Source organism: Diorhabda carinulata, chromosome 6, assembly GCF_026250575.1.
Source record: "Diorhabda carinulata isolate Delta chromosome 6, icDioCari1.1, whole genome shotgun sequence".
Lineage (NCBI taxonomy): Eukaryota > Metazoa > Arthropoda > Insecta > Coleoptera > Chrysomelidae > Diorhabda > Diorhabda carinulata.
The window spans coordinates 15,860,985-15,882,475 of NC_079465.1; the positions used below are offsets into that span (position 1 = coordinate 15,860,985).

At 31.5% G+C, this 21,491-nt stretch overlaps 2 protein-coding genes across 4 annotated transcripts in view; one reads left to right on the plus strand and one right to left on the minus strand.

The window, feature by feature from the left end:
• Nucleotides 1-16,646, plus strand: part of LOC130895967 (1,4-alpha-glucan-branching enzyme) — a 33,450-nt gene extending 16,804 nt beyond the window's left edge. The window contains exons 5-11 of one of the 2 annotated variants that reach the window (XM_057803661.1): nucleotides 2,933-3,142; nucleotides 5,296-5,464; nucleotides 7,318-7,693; nucleotides 8,649-8,825; nucleotides 12,382-12,739; nucleotides 15,184-15,399; nucleotides 16,182-16,646. In XM_057803661.1, the coding sequence (XP_057659644.1) occupies nucleotides 2,933-3,142; nucleotides 5,296-5,464; nucleotides 7,318-7,693; nucleotides 8,649-8,825; nucleotides 12,382-12,739; nucleotides 15,184-15,399; nucleotides 16,182-16,226 (1,551 nt within the window). In that variant the 3' untranslated portion in view covers nucleotides 16,227-16,646. Of the gene's footprint in view, nucleotides 1-2,932; nucleotides 3,143-5,295; nucleotides 5,465-7,317; nucleotides 7,694-8,648; nucleotides 8,826-12,381; nucleotides 12,740-15,183 lie in introns of both variants that reach the window. The other variant, XM_057803660.1, reaches the window with a different exon arrangement.
• A 3,184-nt stretch (nucleotides 16,647-19,830) lies between these two features.
• The window catches only part of LOC130895971 (retinol-binding protein pinta-like), a 30,954-nt gene continuing 29,293 nt past the window's right edge, over nucleotides 19,831-21,491 (minus strand). Inside the window, exon 6 of one of the 2 annotated variants that reach the window (XM_057803664.1) lies at nucleotides 19,831-20,304. In XM_057803664.1, the coding sequence (XP_057659647.1) occupies nucleotides 20,156-20,304 (149 nt within the window). In that variant the 3' untranslated portion in view covers nucleotides 19,831-20,155. The remainder of the gene's footprint in view (nucleotides 20,305-21,491) is intronic. The other variant, XM_057803665.1, reaches the window with a different exon arrangement.

The following is a 21,491-nucleotide window of genomic DNA, read 5'->3' on the forward strand; positions in this document are numbered from 1 at the left end:
ATTTTTTTGAACATAATGGACACAAAACTTTAGATCCAAATCCTTTAGCAACAACGCAAATAGCGTGGATTGCACATCCACATTCTCTACATGTACGAGCCTCGCATACCCAATGATATCTCAAATATTTCCGATTGCTATTTAGACAATGGATAGATTTCCTAGGAAACGTGTATAATATAATTTATTTTACACATTTCCGTGCGATTTTAGGAATTACATACATTTCCTAGGAATTATATACAGTGACGGATTACATACATTTCCGGTAACATATATATTGCTCACAAAATTCCAGTTATCTTTAATAATTTCATTTTGTTTTGAGCAAATTTTGTATAATAGTTCGTAGTACGAGGATGGTCTCAGAAGTACCCGGTCCAACTAAGAAACACAAAAATTTTGGAAAAAATACCTTCGATACCCTTTTTATAATAAGAATCGTCAAACTCATCAAAATAACCATTAACTGCCGACATCATCTCTTCATTGTTGGAAAATCTTTGACTACCAAGTCACTTTTTCTAGTATGGGAACAGAAAACAATCCAAGGAGCTGAATCTGGTGAATAGGGTGCATGAGGTAGTAATTCAATTTTTAATTCATTAATTTTGGCCGGATGTGTGAGCTGGTGCATTGTCTTGATGAAACACTTTCTTCACATAGTATTCCTACGCCATGACCTTGCCTACAGATGGAACGGTCTTTGCCTTTTTTGGAGCTAGTTCTCCCTCTTCAATCCATTGTTTTGATTGTTCTTTCATTCATGGTTATGAAACGCTGTAAAATTCGGCTTTATTTCTGTGAAACATTGCCCAACACTCGGAAAAATCTTCACGACACTGTTTTTGTAACATTGTGAGCAAACGCGGCACCCATCTTAAGCACAGCTTTTTCATGTCCAAATTTTTAGTTAATATACGATGTACCGCACTTTTTGTCTACTATGTCTGCTAGTACGCGCACTTTCAGTCGACGATCATTCAGTATCGCTTTATGATTTTCTTCAACATTTCTAGAGTTGTGACCTCATTTGGTCGACCACTGCTATGCTGGTCATCGCAGTACGTACGACCTCGTTTTGATAACGAAGGAGCAATCTCACCCAAAGTAGAATCTAGTTCAACATTTATATTGTTTGGGCTAATGCTAATAAAAGTATTGTATCACATAACGATGACCAATTTTTTCCATGTTCACAAATTCACTGAAAACGTTCACTCTTGATAGCTGCCAAATAAATACTAAACAACGTAGCGTCTTCAAACTTGAAACGTATGCTGTATAGATTATGTACTTTCTAATACAGTGGTATTTTTCAAGTAACTACCGCATCTCTAGGTATCACTACTTTCGCAGATGATACAGATGATAATGTCTTCAGATACAAACCCTACAAAAAAAACTACAATACCACCTAAATGTTCTACAAGAATGGAGAATGAAACTCAACACTGACAAATCACGTTCACCACAAAACGAGGTGTCTGACCGTAAGTGACCATTAACAATATGTCGATTCCAGTAAAAACAGGAGTCAAATACCTCGGACTACACTTGGACCAAAAGTTAACTTGTAAGAAACACATACAAGCTAAAAAACTAAACTAAAGCTAAAACTTCAAAATATGAACTGGCTAATCTGCAGTTAACAATGGAATATAAGATACTTATGTACAAAATCATCCAAAAATCAATTATCCGTACTTAGTGATTCGCCCTCGTAGTTTATACAAATACAGTCCACTTTTGGTTGCCTAATAGTAGGCGACCTATGATTTCAATGCCACTGAAGAATCTCTGTAGACACTCGTGAGATAGCAGGAGAGAAGAATGCGTTGACAACGAACACGCATCTGAAGAGACCCATCAGTGGATGGTGGCCGTCTCAAGTCATTTAGCAAGAAATTATATCATTTACTTATTATTCTGTATTTTTTGAGTAGATTGTACATTAGCTATTAAATTAGAAAAAATCTCTAGGTATTTATGTGACCATCTTCGTATAGAACTAATAGAATATTCTATTCGTTCTGTTCCCCATTAAAATAGAAAATACGAATTTACACGATTGGGATTTTTGTGAGCACTATAATAAAAAAGCAAATATAAATAAATATAAGAAAAACTTATCAGCTAATATAAAGAATAATATAACCACAAATTTTACTAAATCTACTTTGATTTAAACCCTTTTAGAATACAGATAGGTAGAGGACGATTCAGCAACGAAACTAGAGTTTTTTTATTAAATTCTTCGAATGGAGTGTGAGATCGATAACAAATAAATCTCTTCAAAAACTTGAATGTTGGAATAAATAAATCAGAAGTGTGTCTCAATACGTGAACAAAGGAATTATCAAAATTTTTGAAGAAAAACGTAACAAGCCAAATGGCATGTTACACATTGAAAAATAGCAGCTAACGTAGCTTCGTTCTTCGGATTTAATTAATTTTTTTCAGTAATTATTGAGCTAAAATCGAGTTCAGTATTTATTGTATATGTAGCGATACTGTTTTCTTTGTACACACAATATATTTCGTTTTTCCTTATTTATTAAAAATCCTGCAGTGCGTGCAACTTTCAATTAAAAGATTCTTTTTTCTTGATAGATTCACATCATCAACGTATGCGCAAAAATTCGAGTTAGCATTATTCTCACTAACTAAATCAATATGTGTTTAAAATAAGAGTTAAAAGTGCATCACCCTGTCTTAGACTACTTTTGATTCTTTAATTTCGGGAAAGTATTTCCTGTATTTCAACTTAAGCTTTAGTGCCTTTGTCATTTCAGTTCTATTGCAGAATCCTCATTGCTCATTATAAACCTATTCATTTCTTTTATGTTATACTTTCCGTGAAATTAGCTTTGAGATTTAAAAGATATTAAAACTTGTAAAAATTTGTACTATAATATTTTTCATTTTTTAGAGATATATATTTAAGAACAAAAAAGTGCACCGTCACAAGAGTCTTCGAATTTACGAGTGCCATGTTGGTGTTGCCACATCAGAACTTAAAGTTGGTAGTTACGATAATTTTACGGACAATATACTTCCTAGAATTGTCAAACAAGGTTATAACTGCATTCAACTAATGGCAATAATGGAGCATGCTTACTATGCTAGTTTTGGTTATCAGGTAGGTAAAAAATATAGAATTCAAATATTTTACATTGTCTAAAAAAGTATTTGTAAACCTAGTTTGTAGAAACTGTAGGTATTTTAGGTTAATCTTTTCTATCCTGGTAGACTGGTGGGTAAATACAATCAGCTGTTTCATTTGTCTACGGTTTTTTGAACTTTAAAAATTGATAGATTACTGAGGTTTTTATAATTTTCGGCATTTTAACATAAAAATATCTCATTAGTTATAAACTTTAGTGAAAAACCCGTGTGATGGGGTAAATCGTTGAGAACTGCTCAATAACAATTACTAAACATGCAAGTACCCAGTTCTTACCCAAATATGCGGAGAAGCGGAGTCTCATTAGAACGTACATGAGGCTGAAAATTGTCAACCAACCTAACCTAACCTAACCAACTTCCGTGAATGTCACAATTATTCCCAATAAGCGGTATATAGGCCTTCTCCCTCAGTCTGAGGATCTAAATTTCAATATTTGCTTATGCTGCCTATATGAACTTGCTTATTAAAAAAAATTACACTGTCCGTTAAAACTATTTGCAAACGATTTAAGTCTTTAACAATTTATCGATTATCAACGAAAGGAACGGTATATCTGAAAGCTCTTGAACATTTCAATGAATTTTAATTGGAATAGAGCATTCGTCATCACCTGTGAATTGATCTTAATGATTGTGGGGAAGAGTTTGCTAGAGAGACTAAGAAGTCTGTTAACGTTCGGTTTAAGGAGCATATAAATTATGACCAGACATATAATAAATCAAATGATCCTAGACATGTTTTACCTCATTTATTGCCTGTGGTATTAAAAACAAAACATTTTTAAAACATATTACATAACTTATAGTTATTCTATGATCATGAATTAAGCCATTGCAATATTTGATTTATTATATGTCTAGTCATAATTTAAATGCTCCTTAAACCCAACGTTAACAGACCTCTTAGTCTCTCTAGTAAACTATCCACCACAATCATTAAGATCAATTCACAGATAATGACGAATGCTCTATTCCAATTAAAATTCATTGGAATGTTTAAGAGCTTTCAGATCTCTCTAGGATCTATTCTTTTAAGAGTACACACAATCAATAGGTTCAAACATCTTTTCCAATAATTATTCGAGAGAAACTAATCAACGTTTGGGAAAATCTCGCTATTGAGTCCATTTTTCTTACTGTGATTCTCCATTACCACCCAGTATTTATTGCTGATCCACCAATCCCACTCTTTTTACAAAAGTCTAGAATGTGGGATGGCTTTAATTGCCAGATATCTTCGTCTTCTATTTCAAGCGCTCCCAGGTAGAGAAAATGTGGATAGAGGTTTCGTTCTCTGTGCAAAAAATCTGCACACCGCATTATCTACTAGGTTTAGTGTCTTCGGGTGTTTGTTGAGGTGGCAGAGCCCCAATAGAACTCCTATTAGTATTCGTAGATTGTTTCTACTTACGTTGATACATTCAGCAGATCTACTCTGGTTATAGTTTCCCAGAAGAGTCTTTGCCTGTGTCAGCCCCTGTAAGTTGTCCCAATAATTCCTATCTATCTTCTTTTCCAGTGCTTTTCCCATTGTTCTGTAGCTCCGGTGTGTCCCGGAATCCATTGTAGGTTAATTTTTTTTGTCTAGTTCGTTTAATTTTTCTAGGCAATCCCAAACGAGCTTTAATTTTATGATAGTGGAACTTATGCCTCTAATTGCTGCTTGACTATCGTACAGGATGATGATCTCCTGTTTGTGATAGTTCTTCTCTAGATTGAACTGAACACATTTTTCATTTACATAGATTTCTGCTTGAAAAATGCTAGGTGCGCTGCCCAGGATTTCAAAGAATTTGGGTCTGGGTTCGTACAATCCTATCCTATTGATTATCGAGGTCAACTTTTTTTCAAAGCTAAACTTTTTTTATGCAACGTCCTGAGGCATGTTCCAGAGTTGATCATTATTTAGGAACTGGTTTTCTTGGATGATTCTGTCTCTGAACATTTTAAGTGATGTTTTTTCTGACACGCTCTCCAGTACTATGTAGAGAAGTGAGAGATTTAGAATCACTTCTAGTGTAGCTGTTGGGCATGATTTCATGGCCCCGTTTGCACATAAGCAAGTCAATAAAAATTGTTAGCAGTCTATATATTATATGTTTATAGGTTACTAGTTTTTATGCTGCTTCAAGTCGTTATGGTACTCCAGAACAGCTTAAGCGCTTAGTCGATACAGCTCATGAGATGGGTCTAATGGTATTATTAGATATTGTTCATTCTCACGCCAGCAAGAACGTAATGGATGGACTCAATAGATTCGATGGAACCGATGCAGGTAATACTTCACTTTAAGATTACAACTCACAGCTAAAAGAATACTTAAATTAAATGAATCTCATTGAAATTTATTGGTTGTCAAAATGTTTGATCATTTTTAGTCCAGGAAATAATGCTCAAAAAAAGGCAAAACCTCGAAATTTTTTCGTCCTGGATCGATTTGTACAAAAATTTGGGATTAGGCTCATTTCACCCTCTAGTTCATTTGCTATATTGTGTCGTTCTACGCTTTTTGTTTTTTAAGGGTGAAAACTATCCCATATTGTAAAAAATTATAAAAAAAAACAATTTATACCTTAACATGGGTAAAATTTGGTTTGAATTAGTTAAATAAGGTTTGTTTTAAGCTGTAGGATATAATTTCATAATGTTTCAACTTCTAAAAACCAACCTAACTCAGCAATTTTTATAATATAATTTAATTGATTTAAATGGAAAAAAAGTAGAATTCCATAGAAAAAAATATATTATCACACATAGTCACGCATTACATACAATAAAATTTATAATTTTTTTATATACTAACCGATTTATTTTCATAACTATAAGAAACACATTTGAATAATTCTAAAAAATTTGCACGTGCTTTTTCTTTCGAAGTTTAGAACACATTTGGGAGGAATCAACGAAATATATACACTCATACACGCAGTCACATGTGCAGATAAAAAAAATTGATTGGTTTTATAAACCCCTTAGTATCCCTCAATTTTTAAACGGGGTGGCTTTAAAGGGCTCGGATAATACTCATTAGTCAATAAAAAAGCTTCAATATCGTATTTTGTTATTTTTTTCGTATCTTCATTATTTTCGGAAATACTTTGAAGTATAGGGCGAAAAATACAAAATTGCAAAAAAATCGTTTGCTCTTTAAAATCCAATATTTCCAAAATCACGCATTTTATATTGGTCAAACTTCTTGAGTGTATTGATAATACATATATAAAGAGAATCACAGAAGGGTGAAGATCTATTTTTATTAGGGGGTAGCTAGGGATTTCTTTACTGATTTTTCGTAGATAGATAGTTATTCAAAAAGCTACAATTTAGTATCATATTTTTTTTCGCATCTCCAGTATTTTCGCAGATATTTTGAAGTAAAGAGTGAAAAATACGAAAAAAAGTAGTTTGCTCTTTAAACTCATTTTAAATTGGTCAAATTTTTTGAATGTATCGATAATGCATATATAAAGAGAATCACAGAAGGACGAGAATCTATTTTTATTAGGGAGTAGTTAGGGGGTTGTTTCTACTGATTTTTTCTTAGAAAAAGGCTCGCTTAATGCTCATTTTCATTTTAAAGCTCTAATTTTATACTTGGAAAAAAATTCTAGTAATTTTCCTCGAAAAATGAAAAGTTTTCCCGTTATTTAGCTTTGAATCTTTCAAATTATGCATTTAACGACAAAAACTAATCATTAACATGCCATATCTTGGTTCCTGTTAGTTATTAATCATAAAAAAAGATTTTTTTGTTTTTTTAAAAGAAACAATTTGGCTCTCTACAGCAAATTTTTTGAGTTATTCGCAAAAAAACCTTTAAAAATGTCGATTTTTTCGTCGAAAAGCTGTTACTTTCAACCACAAATAACCTTTTCCATCGATTCCTGTAGTCAGAACGTAAAAAAATTCCAGCTCCGAGAAGGGAGGGTAACCACTCTGAAGGTTTTAACGTACGGTGGCATGATATAGAAAATGATCCTTGAGACATTCCCTACCTTCTAGGAATATTTCAAGTAAATCCAGGCAGGACGAAAAAATTGCGAGCCAAAACGCTCCATTTCCTGGACTATTTTATTATCTGTATGATATTTGATTTTTTTTTCAAATTTCTAATAATTTCTATTTAAGGTTATTTCCACGCTGGTAGTAGAGGAGAACATTCTTTATGGGATTCCAGACTATTTAATTATTCTGAATTTGAAGTTCTACGTTTTCTTCTATCTAATGTCAGATGGTATATGGAAGAATACCAATTTGATGGTTTTAGATTTGACGGTGTTACTTCAATGCTGTATCACTCGAGAGGAATTGGACAAGGTTTTGGGGGTCATTATGATGATTACTTTGGTTTAGGTGTAGATACCGAAGGATTCGTTTATCTTATGATGGCCAATCATATGATACATATGATACATAAGGATGCCGTTACTATTGCGGAAGATGTATCTGGTATGCCTGGCACCTGCCGACCAGTTAGTGAAGGCTGTTTGGGATTCGATTATAGGTAATCTTTAATAATATACGTTTTCCATAATAATAAAATGTGTTTGAGTTGGAAGTAATTATTATATGTATATGTGTGTAAATCAGAGTGTCATGTACAATGCGACCCAAAGGATCTATTGTGTCCCCTCTTCTTGCTGAGACATTGGGGATGCTCATTGTTCACAGCTGATCCATTAATCCCACTTTTTTTCGAATATTTAGGATTTGAGTTGGCTCTAGCTGCCAAAGATGTTCATCTCATCATGATCTAGAATTCGTAGTCTCTTACACTTTAACAGAATATGGATAGAGATTTAATCCTGTACGTTGTATTCTCTACTAAACCTAGCGTCTACAGGTGACCATTGAGGCAGCAATGCCCCTATAGGCCTCCTTTTAGTATTGGCGAATTGTATTTATTATGTTGATACATTTTCTTTGGTTATATTTTCTCAGGAGTATGTTCGCCCATCTCAAACCCTGTAGATTGTTCCAGTAACAAGTATTCTCTATCCACCTTCTATTGTAGTGTGTTTTCTATTGTCCTGAAGCCGTATCTACAAAAGAGCTCAGGTGCTACGAAGGGTTTATCCACCTCTACGTTTGTCCCGTTGGAAGTTAACTCTGTTCTTTTTGTCCAGGCATTCCCATACCAGCTTGGATGTTATGATGTTGGAGCCCAGAGTTCCAATGGATATTTGGTTATCAGACATGATAATAATCACCCCGTGGATATACTTCCAGTCTCGACTCCTAGAAATAAACAACAGAAACCTAAAAACGTGATTGTCTTGTTATTCTCATAACCAAACTACAATAGGGTAGTCAAAGAATGGAGAGGAACAATTAAGTTTATTGTAATTTATCGTGACGTTCTGTTAACATTTACACTGGTAGATTGGAATTAAGTTGGTTATGGATATTTTTCTGTTCTGGAAAATATTTCCAATAAAAATAAAAAAAATATTTTTTAGATTAGCTATGGCAATACCAGATAAATGGATCCAGTTGTTGAAACATTCTTCAGATGATTCTTGGAATATTGGTGATATTGTACATACTTTAACCAATAGGCGATGGATGGAAGGTAACGTTGCTTATGCGGAATCTCATGATCAAGCCTTGGTGGGAGACAAAACTATAGCGTTTTGGTAAGTTTCGTTTATTAATACATAATTCAATTACAAAAATTGAGATATAATATTATCATTTAAGTCGGTCGTTGTTGAATTGTATGGTGCTTTGAATTAAAATTGAACTTTTTATGTGACATTGAAGAATAATTAATAGTGTTATTGGTCAGTTGATTATTTATGCGGATGTTGAATAATATACAGATATAAATCAGTACCACATTAGCAAGGGATCGAAAGAGTCTTGAGAACATTTTATAAAAAATTGTAAGAAAAGCAGAAAGAAAAAAATAAATCAGAAAAAGACAAAATATATGGAAATTGAATTGGATGATTTAAAGAGAGGAAATATTGAAAGAAAGTGTATGATAGACATTGAAAAATATTTAAGCAGCCGATAAGAAAGCCACACACTAACTGTTGAAAAAAACTGAGAAGAAGAAAAAGAAGAAAAGAAGAAATTGAACAACCAGTAACAACCGACCCGAAAAAAATCTTAGACTTAAAAAATTACAAAAAAGGAAAAGGTGGCATAAGCATAAGTGAATATAACAATCAAAGAAGAAAAGCAAAGAAACTATGTAAGATGAAAAAATAATCTTTAGAAGATTAGATAAAAACTATGGAGGAAGAATATCAAAGAAAATAAATTAAAAAGTTTTACAAATATGTTAAATACATAAGAAAACAAAACGAGAGTACTACCACATATATAAAAGATAAAGAAAGAAACCTTGTAGGTGACGAAGAAGAAAAAACTAAGAGATGAAAAGAATATTTCAAAGAAATATTAAATGTCACAAAAGAAAATGCCCTCAAAGAAATAGCAAATGAAGAAAACTTTGAAAATCAATGACTTTACCGAACAGAGAAAAAGTTGAAAAAGTGATAAATAAGATGAAAAACAATATCCCTGGAGATAATAGAGTAACAAAAAAACAAATAAAACATAGTGGTGAACAGCTTAAAGAACAAATTTACAATTTACTTTGTCAGATTTGGAAAACCGAGAAAATTCCAGAAGCAAGGAAAAAAGCCTTAATATTACCTATTTACAGGAAGAGATACAAAATATTGTGTGAAACTTATAGAGGAACAGCCTTGCAATTTTGAAAATAAGATTGGAAATATACGCAGAAAAAATGTTAGGAGAGTACCAAGGAGGGTTTAGAAAAGGCAGAGGAACATCCAACCAATTTTTTATGACAAAACAGCTGATTACTGTGAATATGAGATACCAACACAGATCCTTTTTGTTGATTTCAAAAGAGCTTATGATAGTGTGAACAGAAAAAAGTTAATCCAAATATTACAAGAATTAGAAATTCCAAAAAAACTAATTTAACTAGTTAAGATGACATTAGAGGTCACAACCAACATAGTAAAAATTAATAACAAGAAAAGTGAAACTTTCAAAACACAATATGGATTATGACAATGCGACCCCTTATAACTGTACTATTTAAACTAGCTTTGGAATGCATAATAAGAAGAACCAGTGTCAACAGAAAGGGCATGATATTTAACAAAAGTCATCAACGTTTAGCTTATGCTGATGATGTGACGTTGTTAGCACGAAACAGAAGAAAGCTTTAAGAAATAACAACCAATAACAGCAGTAGAAGAGATAGGCTTACACATGGTACATTAATAGAATTCGAGGAAGCAGAAAATTTCATGTATTTGGGTATACTACCAGATAATAAATGCCAAGAAGAAAAAGAAATCGAACTAAGAATTGCCAAAAGTAACAACCTTAGAAGAATATTAACATCTGAAGAAATATCCAGATCTACGAAAGTTCGATTTTATACGATAATGACGAATAAAACTAAACAGAAATTGGAAATAAGGGAGATATTTCTTGTTGAACAGGTTTGCTCTTTATGTTGGAAGAATACAATGTTTTCTAAATCTGTGTAGTTTTTTTTGCGTTTATAACCAATTCAAGTCCCTGTCGCATGCTCTTCAAATACATCCAGAAAAGACTTTATCACTTAGAACAATCCAGAATATTCAATAACTAAGTCATCATAAAGACAAAGGCTAAGTTACACAGAAAAAGAAGAATAACCTAACCAATTGAACATTGTTACTACATATATTTGTTTCAGTTTATTATCTATTCAATGATTATCTTGTTTTCTGCAATTCTAAATAAAATATAATATTAATTTTCGTATAAAACTATATTATTCTACCATTTATCTAACTATTCCATTAGGGCAATCCAGAACCATGACCTGCGCAACACTAATATGGCAGCTGGACAACAAACGCTATTGTGACCACTGGGTTCTGCTACTTTTTCGATGTAATTGATCGTTCTGTTGCCTTGCATTGCATAAGATTTATTTTTATTTGATATTATTTATTCTTTCGTTATAACGTATTGTGACTTTTTGTGTTTATATTCCAAATCTGTACCCCAAATCTTGGTAATCTAGATTTAAAGATTACATTATTATTGTTAACAACATATGTTATTTGCATAAGTATGACTCCAGTAAACGTACAGTAATTTCAAAAACTGTGTGGTTATTTAAGCTTGTATAATATTTAGTTTTCTTCTTGAAAGTTCGCTTGAAAGGGTGTGTTGTAATAATATACTGATACGAGCTAACTTAGTAAAAGGTTCAAATATGTCTTCTGATGATGAATCTACACTTCTTGAGTACATCTACATGGAAATTCTTCTGGAACATTTCTTATACGTGTACATGGAGTTATAGTCTCTTCTAGTAAAAACTAAAGATATTCTTTTAAAAAATGTGATTTTTAATTTAATTCTGCCCAATTAGAATTGAGACTATGGACAGAAAAGCAGTAGGCTTCATTAAGAATCTTTCCCGGTAACCTTTCACAAAGACAGAATTAATTACTGTTAAGATTCTTACTCTGAACTACAAATGTGATATAATCTACGATAATTACATTTTGTACATTAAAGTTCATAATCTTTTGTATCTTTTTTGTTTTGCATGGATAAAGGCTTGCTGAAATATACTTTTCCTAAGTACTTAACAGTTTACTTATAATTTGCACGTACCCAAAAGAATGTGCTTGGGGCATACTCACTTGTATATGTCGCTTTTTCCTCCTCGTTTTATAGCATCTAACCATCGTTTTCCTACGTTCTTAGGAACGATGGTAAAGATGCTGTTTATGTTTGAACGACGTAATAGCCGAAATAGTCGAAAAAAACTGACAGCATCCCTTTCAGATCTACTTTCACACTTGATCACCACACAAAAAGTAGATATGTGTATCATTCATTAGCCATGTTTATATTCAAGTGAAAAGGTCTATAGACAAACTAACCATATCATGTTAATGTTCTATTACATTCATTTACAAATTCATCTTTTCATTGTGTGAAAATTAGAATTCATTTGAGATAATCCATATTTGAAAACTTGTATGGCAAATTGACAATACAACCTTCACGTCGTCTACCTCGTTTGCCGCGTGCAGTTTTTTAATTTTAACACTATTTTATTTAGTAATTCTATTCATGTATAAACTGAAGCACTACTTTTTCAGGAATTTTGAACTTAAATTAATTTTGCTTCAGGTTAATGGACAAAGAAATGTACACTCATATGAGCACCATGTCTGATCCATCTCTAATAATTGATAGAGGAATCGCATTACATAAACTCATTCGTTTCGTTACCCATGGTTTAGGGGGAGAAGCTTATTTGAATTTTATGGGTAACGAATTTGGCCATCCGGAATGGTTAGATTTTCCAAGAGAGGGTAATAACAGCTCTTATCACTATGCTAGGAGACAATGGCATCTTGTCGATGATGATTTACTCAAATACAAATTCTTGAACAATTGGGATGCAGCAATGAATCACGCAGAGAATAAATATGGATGGTTAGCTGCTAATCCAGCATATGTCAGTATGAAACATGAGGATGACAAGGTAAGTTTCGGTATTAACGTGTAATGTCGCTGTATTAGAAGTGAGTCAAAGAATGGAATTAAATTAAAACAAAATACTTTGATGACTGAACTGTCCTGTGAATTTGATATGATGATATCACATCCAGAATTGCCTGTTCAAATATCCCGTTCTATCCATGAACTTTCATATTGTTACAATGAGGTTCAATTATTATTATACAAAAACAAGGATTTTACAGAAATGATAGGTGATAAATTTCTACTTAAAATTTTAGGTTTCAATTATATAATTCGTCGGCTTAATTCGTAACAACATACTACCATGGTACAGTAGACACAAAAAACTTAAAAATGAAAACTTTTTTTTTTAATGAAGGATAGCAATAGTGGACATATACCAAATTTCGAGAAAATATTTGAAGAAAAACAGAACAAGTGAATTAACATGGATTGCAGTTAGCTTTAAACAGAATATGGGGGTCTGAAGTTGCGAGGTTTTATATTTGGACTTGAATTGTTTCAGATTTTTTTGAGCCTTCATGGGTTTTTCTGTTAGATGCGTTCAGAAATTATGTATCTAGTGGCATCAAAATGTTGATACAAGAAAAAAAAAACGGAGTTACATGGTTTGCGTCTTAAGCCGACGATATTATCATTTGGATTCTTGCAGTGGATTGTTATTTTTCTTATTCTTATTTTAGATAAAATAAAACTTCTACGGGTTTTCTTTTTATTTCTTTCAACGAATTTTCTTAAAACATTTTTATCTGGTGCAGAAAACTTTTTTATTCTTTTTTTTTAAACTAACTTTTTAATGAGGATACAAAAAAATTTTTCCTAATTTTAAAATTACTGATGCAATTGTTAAAAAATACAAACCTTTAGCATATTCGAATTTCAGTAAATTCTCACAGACCTTCTCACTGTTTACATCTAGATGCATACTTTTTCTGTTCATTTCACCACTTTTATCATTTTTAAAGTATTCCGATTGTCTATATTTATAGTAATTACGATTTCTTGTTCTATAATTTCTTCTATCAGGTACTCTGAGTATATAAATTTTTCGTGCAGTCTGCTGCTGCAATGTACTCTGTTTCGGTGCTTGATATTGGAACTATTGACTGCTTTCTAGAATACAAAATACGGGGGCTCCACATAAATATTACATAGCCGCTAGTGAGCTTGCTATCTTTATCATGACCAGCAAAATCTGAATCACAATAAGCAATCACATCTGCATTTATATTATACTTCAGTCCATAGTTTGCAAAGGTATTTAAATACTTTAAGATTTTCTTGGCATTAGTTACATCACTATCGGTTGATTTTTCCATTTTCCTTTTATTTATATTCACAGAATAGGTTAGGTCTTGTCTAGTTCCATTAGTCAGGCAAAGTTAACTTACTAAGATTACTCTAAATGGAAATTCTGTATTTTTCTTTGTTGTCTTTAGTTTTGTAACTTAGCATTGGTGTTTTAATTGGCTTAAAGCTTGTCATGTTAAATTTTTCGAATACTGCTTGAGTATACTATGTTTTATTCAACTTCAAGTTTTCTGAATTTCTTGTCATATTAATTCATAGATATTCACCTGGTTGTTTGCTATCGATAATCTCGAGCTCGTTTCTCAGATTTTTCATCAGGTTTTCTACATCTGTTCCATTTTCTCTCTCATATATCAATATTCATATGACATATTTGATTTACATTCTAATTATATCTTTCAGGAATATACATGAATACGTTTTCATTGAGTTCGCCATAACGAAACACTCTTCTTATATCAACTTTTCCTTTATCAAATCATTACTTTCTTCTATCACAAACAAAACTCTTAAAGCATTAGCATTCACAATTGGACTGAGTTTTTCGTTATAATCAATTCCATCGTTGACATCCTTTGATGAGAAGTTATAACTTTGAAACTAGTCAGTAGTTACACCCTCTCCTTGTAATTGCGAGCTATTGGGGATGTTAATATCGACAAAAAGGTCGATTCACATCACGCTCTTCAGATGAGTTGTAATTCAATATTCGTGGAGGCATTAGCTAGGAAAGTAGTTGTTTTCTCCTTTGAAGAAGGGCGGAAAAAATTTTCGAAATGTCAATTTCGAAATTATTTCAGAAGTGAATAGTAAAAATCCTTTATTTTGACCTAAATAAATCAAGTAAAATTTATAGCTCTATTTTGTAAATTTCAATTTTGATTTTATTTTTGTTTTGATGTTATGATTAAGGTGATCTATTGATTGATATAAATCCACAAATCGCCAGTGTCAATATCATATTTTGATAAAGACTTAAAGAAAAATCGAAACGTCAAAATTTATCTCTGTTCAAAAATTATTAAAAAAAAAACTAATTTTAAAACAGAACATACCTAAAATCAAGAACATTTAGAATAATAAATATATTAAAAGATCTAAGAAATAAGAAATTTATTCATTCATCTATTTTAGGTAATAGCATTCGAAAGAGCAGGTCTTGTATTCATTTTCAATTTTCATCCAACAAAAAGTTTTGCTGACTACAGAATCGGAGTAGAAATCGAAGGAAACTACAAAATAGTATTGAGCTCTGATGATAAACAATTTGGTGGATTTGATAGAATAGATAAATCTGTTACATTTGTTACTACACCCGAAGGATATTCTGGTAGAAGAAACTATATACAGGTACGGTATTTCTTAATTATTCAACTACTATTCATTTTAAATCAAATGGACTTTTTTTCATTTTGATTCGGGTATAAAAAACTGATATATCGTGTGATATATACGTTTTATTACATTTTAAATTCGATTCTTTACTTAATGAAGAATATGAAGAATTGAGAAAAAAATATTATTTGTATTTTATTTTTTCAAATATATTTTTCATGGGCCAATAGTACCCAAATTCGCTATCTCTAAAAATATTAACTTTATCGTGAAAAGTCATAGGACCTTTTTATTATTATTTCAATAAAGAATATAAAATAAATTGTTCGGTTTAAAAATAACAATTCCTTGCAATTGTTTAAACAATTTCGGTTTAAACAATATGACACGGGGTTGCCCCATGGCAACATGCAACGGTACTCATGCGCTGATTCCTACTGGACTATCTAGTAAATTAGCTTTTGCCAACATACCCATTATCTCATATTCGGAAGAGCTTTTAATCTACAAAAATTATAGAGATAGAATGCAATTCTCTATAAAAGTAGCTACAGGAAGCAAAACTTGACTAAACTTTTCTTGGGTTGAAACTTTGATTTTAGTAAAATTCTTGAGTTTTATTAATAAAAATGCAAAACCCCATATTATTATTGTTTTTGACTTTATTTTTAAATTATATTTTAAAATAAAGTTGATGTCTTCTCACACTGCAATATAATGATCATACGGATTTTTAGATTTTTAGGGAATTTGTTTCACACAATAAAAGTATTGAATTAATTTATTATTTGTTTCAGGTGTACATACCAAGTAGAACAGCCATTCTCTTAGCCAAAGTTTGAATATTTATGCCTTTTGTGGATCGTATTTTTAAAAATTACATCATTTATTGTTTCATTTCCAAAGATCTGAAGTATGATTTTTGAATTAAAAAAAATATATATATTGTTATATTGTGCTATATTATAGAACTAATAATGTTTTAAAATTTGTTAATTAATTAAAATTTATGTTTTTATTGGTGAAATTATAGATATAGAGTAATTATTATGACAAACAAAAACGTATACAACTAGATTAAATGATAGTGATATTTTTACAATATGTAAATATATTTTTTGGAAACTTTTTTCTAAATTTGCAAAAATAATAACTTTCTTAACGATATGTTGTTGTCATATATAAGTACAAATTATTTACAAGAGTAAATTGAATTTGGCATCTAGATTATTTTTGTTTATTAAAAGTAGTTTTCTAAGTGAGCTTTGTTTTATTTCATATCAATTTTTAGACAAAAAATAGATATGTAACAATAATTGGCCGAATCGTAACCTATGGACTAGAAAAAAGTTGCATTTCAAATTAATCGGACACGTATTGAGCTTATTATGTCTTTTTCATCATTTATGTAAGAAGATTTTTGCATTGCAATCATTCCGTAAAATTCTCTCATTTTTAAATTGTTTTGTTTTAATAAATTTTGTATTTATATAATCAAACTGTTGTTTTTTCTTTTTTCACAGCTGTGGCATTTTTTTGTCATATATGTGACTTTTTATTCTATTTTCCAGGTATTGGCTTGTTTGGCCAATATATGTAGCTTCACAGCTATTACAAGAAATTTCATAAACAATATTGCTCTTCTATAATTTTAGTGTTATTGATTCTATTATAGAAAAGTGTTTTGGAAATAGGCCTATTGCAAATTTTCAAATCATATTTCTTGAATAAATATTGGAATTGTTGTGATAGACCATTTATGAAAGGAAGAGGTATAAATTCTTGATTATTAATATTTCAATTATTATTTTGTGGGCTGTAAAATTTTTTTATTCTGCCTTTGAAAATTGTATTAATTAGTTTTATGGGTAATCATTCAATTGCAATGTATTTTTTGCGTTGGCGATGCTAGTTTTTCTGTATTTAGTATCTGAAAGTTTGACAGCACGATCTGCTAAGCCTATTATAACTGATTTTTTTTGAGAAAAAGAATAGTTTGAGTTGACTTTAATGTATCTAGATAACCAGGATTCCTTGGTATTCCATTCTGTTTTTATATTGTTATTTTTGTGATGTAAAGTAGTATCTAGAAAGTTAATTTTATTATTTTCTTCAACTTCTATTGTAAATTGTGATTTTTCATGAAAACACTTTTGGAAAGTTAGATGTAATTTTCATTACCTACCGAAACGTCATTAAAATGTTTAAATCGCCATTTTAACATTATTTCAATCGACTTAAACCCAAGAAAGAAGTCGGACATGCCTCTTAAAAATTTTACTTTCGTGATAATACATTCTATCGAAAATTGTTATGAACTTTTTAGTTTCAGTTTTTCCTTGTAAAATCCGAGTCAAATATTTGGAGATGTTGCTGTGGAGACATAAGTATGTGTATGGTGAAAAAGTCAGACCATGGAAGTTTAAAGTACTTCCTTAACTTTAAGAAGAAGAAAAAGATAAAAAACTTCAAGAATATATCTTCAAAATTGACTACAGAGGCGCTTAGGAAACTCCAGACGACCGGACCTGCGAAATGAAGGACCAGCAGGGAAAAGATCCCATTCTAAGTAAGATTTGCGAGTGGAAATGAGTAGACCACAATGGAACTCCTTAATCCTAGATGAAGTGTTTTTCAAGAGAATGGCGAGGGTACAGGAACAGAAAACTGGTTAATTCTCTCTTATTCTACTTTTGCCAGTACTTTTCACATATGTAAAGAGCGGTTGTATTATTTGTTGACACATTATTTATCCTCAATTGACTTTCATTAGAATAGAACAGTAAAAGTAGCGACATTATCTTATCGTCGAACAGAATTTAATCAAAATTATGCTGGAGGTTAGATCTCGGCATAAGGAGATAAAGTCAGTGACTTACCTTGTTAAGTGACCAGTATGTATAATTATGCTTAGTCACGTTTCCATTATTACAAAAAGTGGTCTCACCTAAAATCAAGGTCCCTGAATGTTTGTCCAGTTCGATTTTTTCTTTATTTTTTATTATTGGTTTTTTTATTTGCGTTAAAGAATCCCGACTCTACAGTTATTTTTGTAGCGGCTGTCTGCGGAAACTGCGGGCTTTAGTGCTGTTATCTTGATTTAGTTTTTTTACTTCACATATTCTGATTCGTTTGTATTTGAATTTTATTAATTAAAACTCTATAACACCATAAATATTGTGAGTCAGTCTGAACTTATTTAGATTAAAACATGAAAATCACTTCAAGTTATGGATGTCAGTTCGATTAACTGCATTGTGCTGTATTCTGAGATCTAAAAAACCTAGATGTAGAATCCGGTAGAAGTACCGGATTTCGCCTGCGAATATTTAAGATTGATTCATACGCTAAGTTGCTGAACAAAACTACAAGGGTGTTGCCTTCATATGGATACCATCCCATGTAGGAATCCATGGTAACGAAAAAGCAGACAATTACGCCAAAGAAGCCGCAGAAAGCGACATCATTAGAGAGTGTGGATATAAAATTCAAAATAAATAGTGCGTGGGAAAACCAATGGAAAAATGCGGCAACTAAATTAAATGAAGTGAAAAAGCAACAATAACAAAGCCCAAAAATCGATGAGACCAAGTACTCCTAACATCCATGAGAATCCTGATTCTCGGATATCGACTTGTGAACAAGAACTATGTGCACGAACTGGTAACAATGAATCAAGACAAATATTGACAATATAATAACATAAGTAGAATCAGCAATTAAAAACCGAATGTGATCAATCAAAACCGCGTAATGACATTTGAAGAAGAAGGAATAAACCATATTATACGAGATCAGAGAACCACTGAGCTACAATAGTCGAATTGCCGATATAAACAGTATCGGTTTCACAGAACTTCCAGGAGGAACTTCACCGTATTTGACTATTCGATAATCAGTAGGATTATTACATCAATCATCGAGAGGAATGAAAGATCAAGTTGCAGCAGTGAATATATATTATACTCTAGTTGGAAAGGGCGTAGAGTAATAAATGCTCATCATAAATACAAAACCCTAAAATTTTTAGTACGGTACTTTACGTCCAAAATTTGGAATATTTAAATATATCAATGATAAATACACACACCAACCTCTGAAACTCCCAAAAGTAAGAAGACCCTTACCATCATAGCCGTTGCAATGGGTTTTTCGTAATTAATAAAATATTTTTATTGCTTTTTAATATATACAGTTATTTTTATTTAATTATTTACAAATACGAGTATATACATGTAAGTATGAAAAAGAAAAATACAAAATATACTAAACTACACATTAATATATACACTAAGTACATACTTATATTGTTCTTAAATATGACTACGGCTATGGTGGCCAGAAGAGGGATTGATCTATTACTCTACACTCTTTCCTAATGGAGTATAGTAATAGTGAATTAGGTACGTGAACTGTGCAAATAAATTATTGAAAAGAAAATGCGTAGTATATTCAAAATATAATCTTTACGTTAGGATAAACATTTTAAATACATTGAAATTAAAAAAACAATACACTATTTATTATTTCGATTCTAGGATTTTCTTACATTTGTAGCCGATATCAAAACTTCAAATTTACTTTTATTGCCTGTCTCATTGAAAAATAACTGTGAATCAATTTGGTAACATAAATTCCAGTTTCGTAAAAATTAAATGAAAACACACTGTGTTGAAAATCGAAAACTATGAATCCTTTCACGTTAAAATTATATCTACATCTTCCCAATATTTATTAAACTTTTTAGCAATAATAAAATCAAGTTGAATGATTAATCAATATTAAGAGACTTGAAATTTCCGTAGTATCCTAAAACGTCATCGTTTTTTAATGGTGCTGGACGAAGCTTTTCGTTAACTTTCATTGAATCCAGTTTATCGAATCTGTCCGAATACTGATGAAGCTTCTGCTTCCATAGCTCTGTAACAAAGAATGTTTCCTTTTCTATAGAAATTTTTTTTATTTGTATTAATGTGGCTCGATACTTGACACATGTAGAATTAATAAATTACAATTCAACTACGTTTTAACATTAACATTAACAAAAAATTTAGTTTGCACAGACAAGTTATACACATTTCATTATATAGATTAATGTCTTTCAAATAATGAATTGGGCGTGGTAACTGTTCTGGAATATTTGAGATTTCTTGGGGCTACTTTTCTACCTGGTCGTTACGGCGATTATTGAAGTATTGTGTGACGTATTTTGCATTGCTGATAGTTGGAAGAGTCAGAAGCGGCCATGAAATATCGGCGAGTCAGTCGAGTAGGTTCGATACATAGTCTGCGTACAACAACTGTATCTTTACGACTCTGGGACGTAGGTCTTTAAAGTCGATAGGCAGTTGAATTTCATGTAGCTTAGCAAGTCGCCCAGGTCGGGTATTCTTAACTTACTCCTCTCACAAGCGAGCGATCACCAAAGAGAGTGATTTGATTCGCAGCAATATGAAACTTTTAGATTCTCATGTACCCCTCCACTCACTGTAACACGAGCTATTAGTTGCGGCAAAATTGGTATATATTTTGTCAAATAGTTTCTATTTCTGTAATTGTGCTGTTAATTAAACATAAAGAATTCTATTCTTCTAAAACCATTTTTCAAAAGTAGCAGTTTATGAGCTGTGAAATACAGCAACATGAGTGCAGTCACTCAAGAACCTCAAACATTTCAAATTTATATTCAACTGATTAATTTTTTCCTTACTTTCTTTTAATATCATTGAAGTCAGGAATTGCTTGGGGGAATTCTATGAATACATCCATTATTTCCTGTCTATTGAATACTTCAATAACTTTTTGTGAATGCATCGACTCACTGACGATTGGAAGATACTACCCAAACAATAACTATTACCTACTACTAGCACCAAAAAACTTTAATGCTGCCAATAACTAAATGATATTATCTCATTTCAACGTTTAAAGAGCCTTAACGCTTTAATAGTTTATCAATTATATACCTAGCAGCCACATATTTGTGATAAGTTTATATAAATCAAAACCAAATAAAAAGTAAAACAGGTTCCTCCAGATATATTCTTATTGTGTCAAAACATATCTGAAAGTTTCTTTGGCTAGCCGAAATATTTTTTTAAATTTGT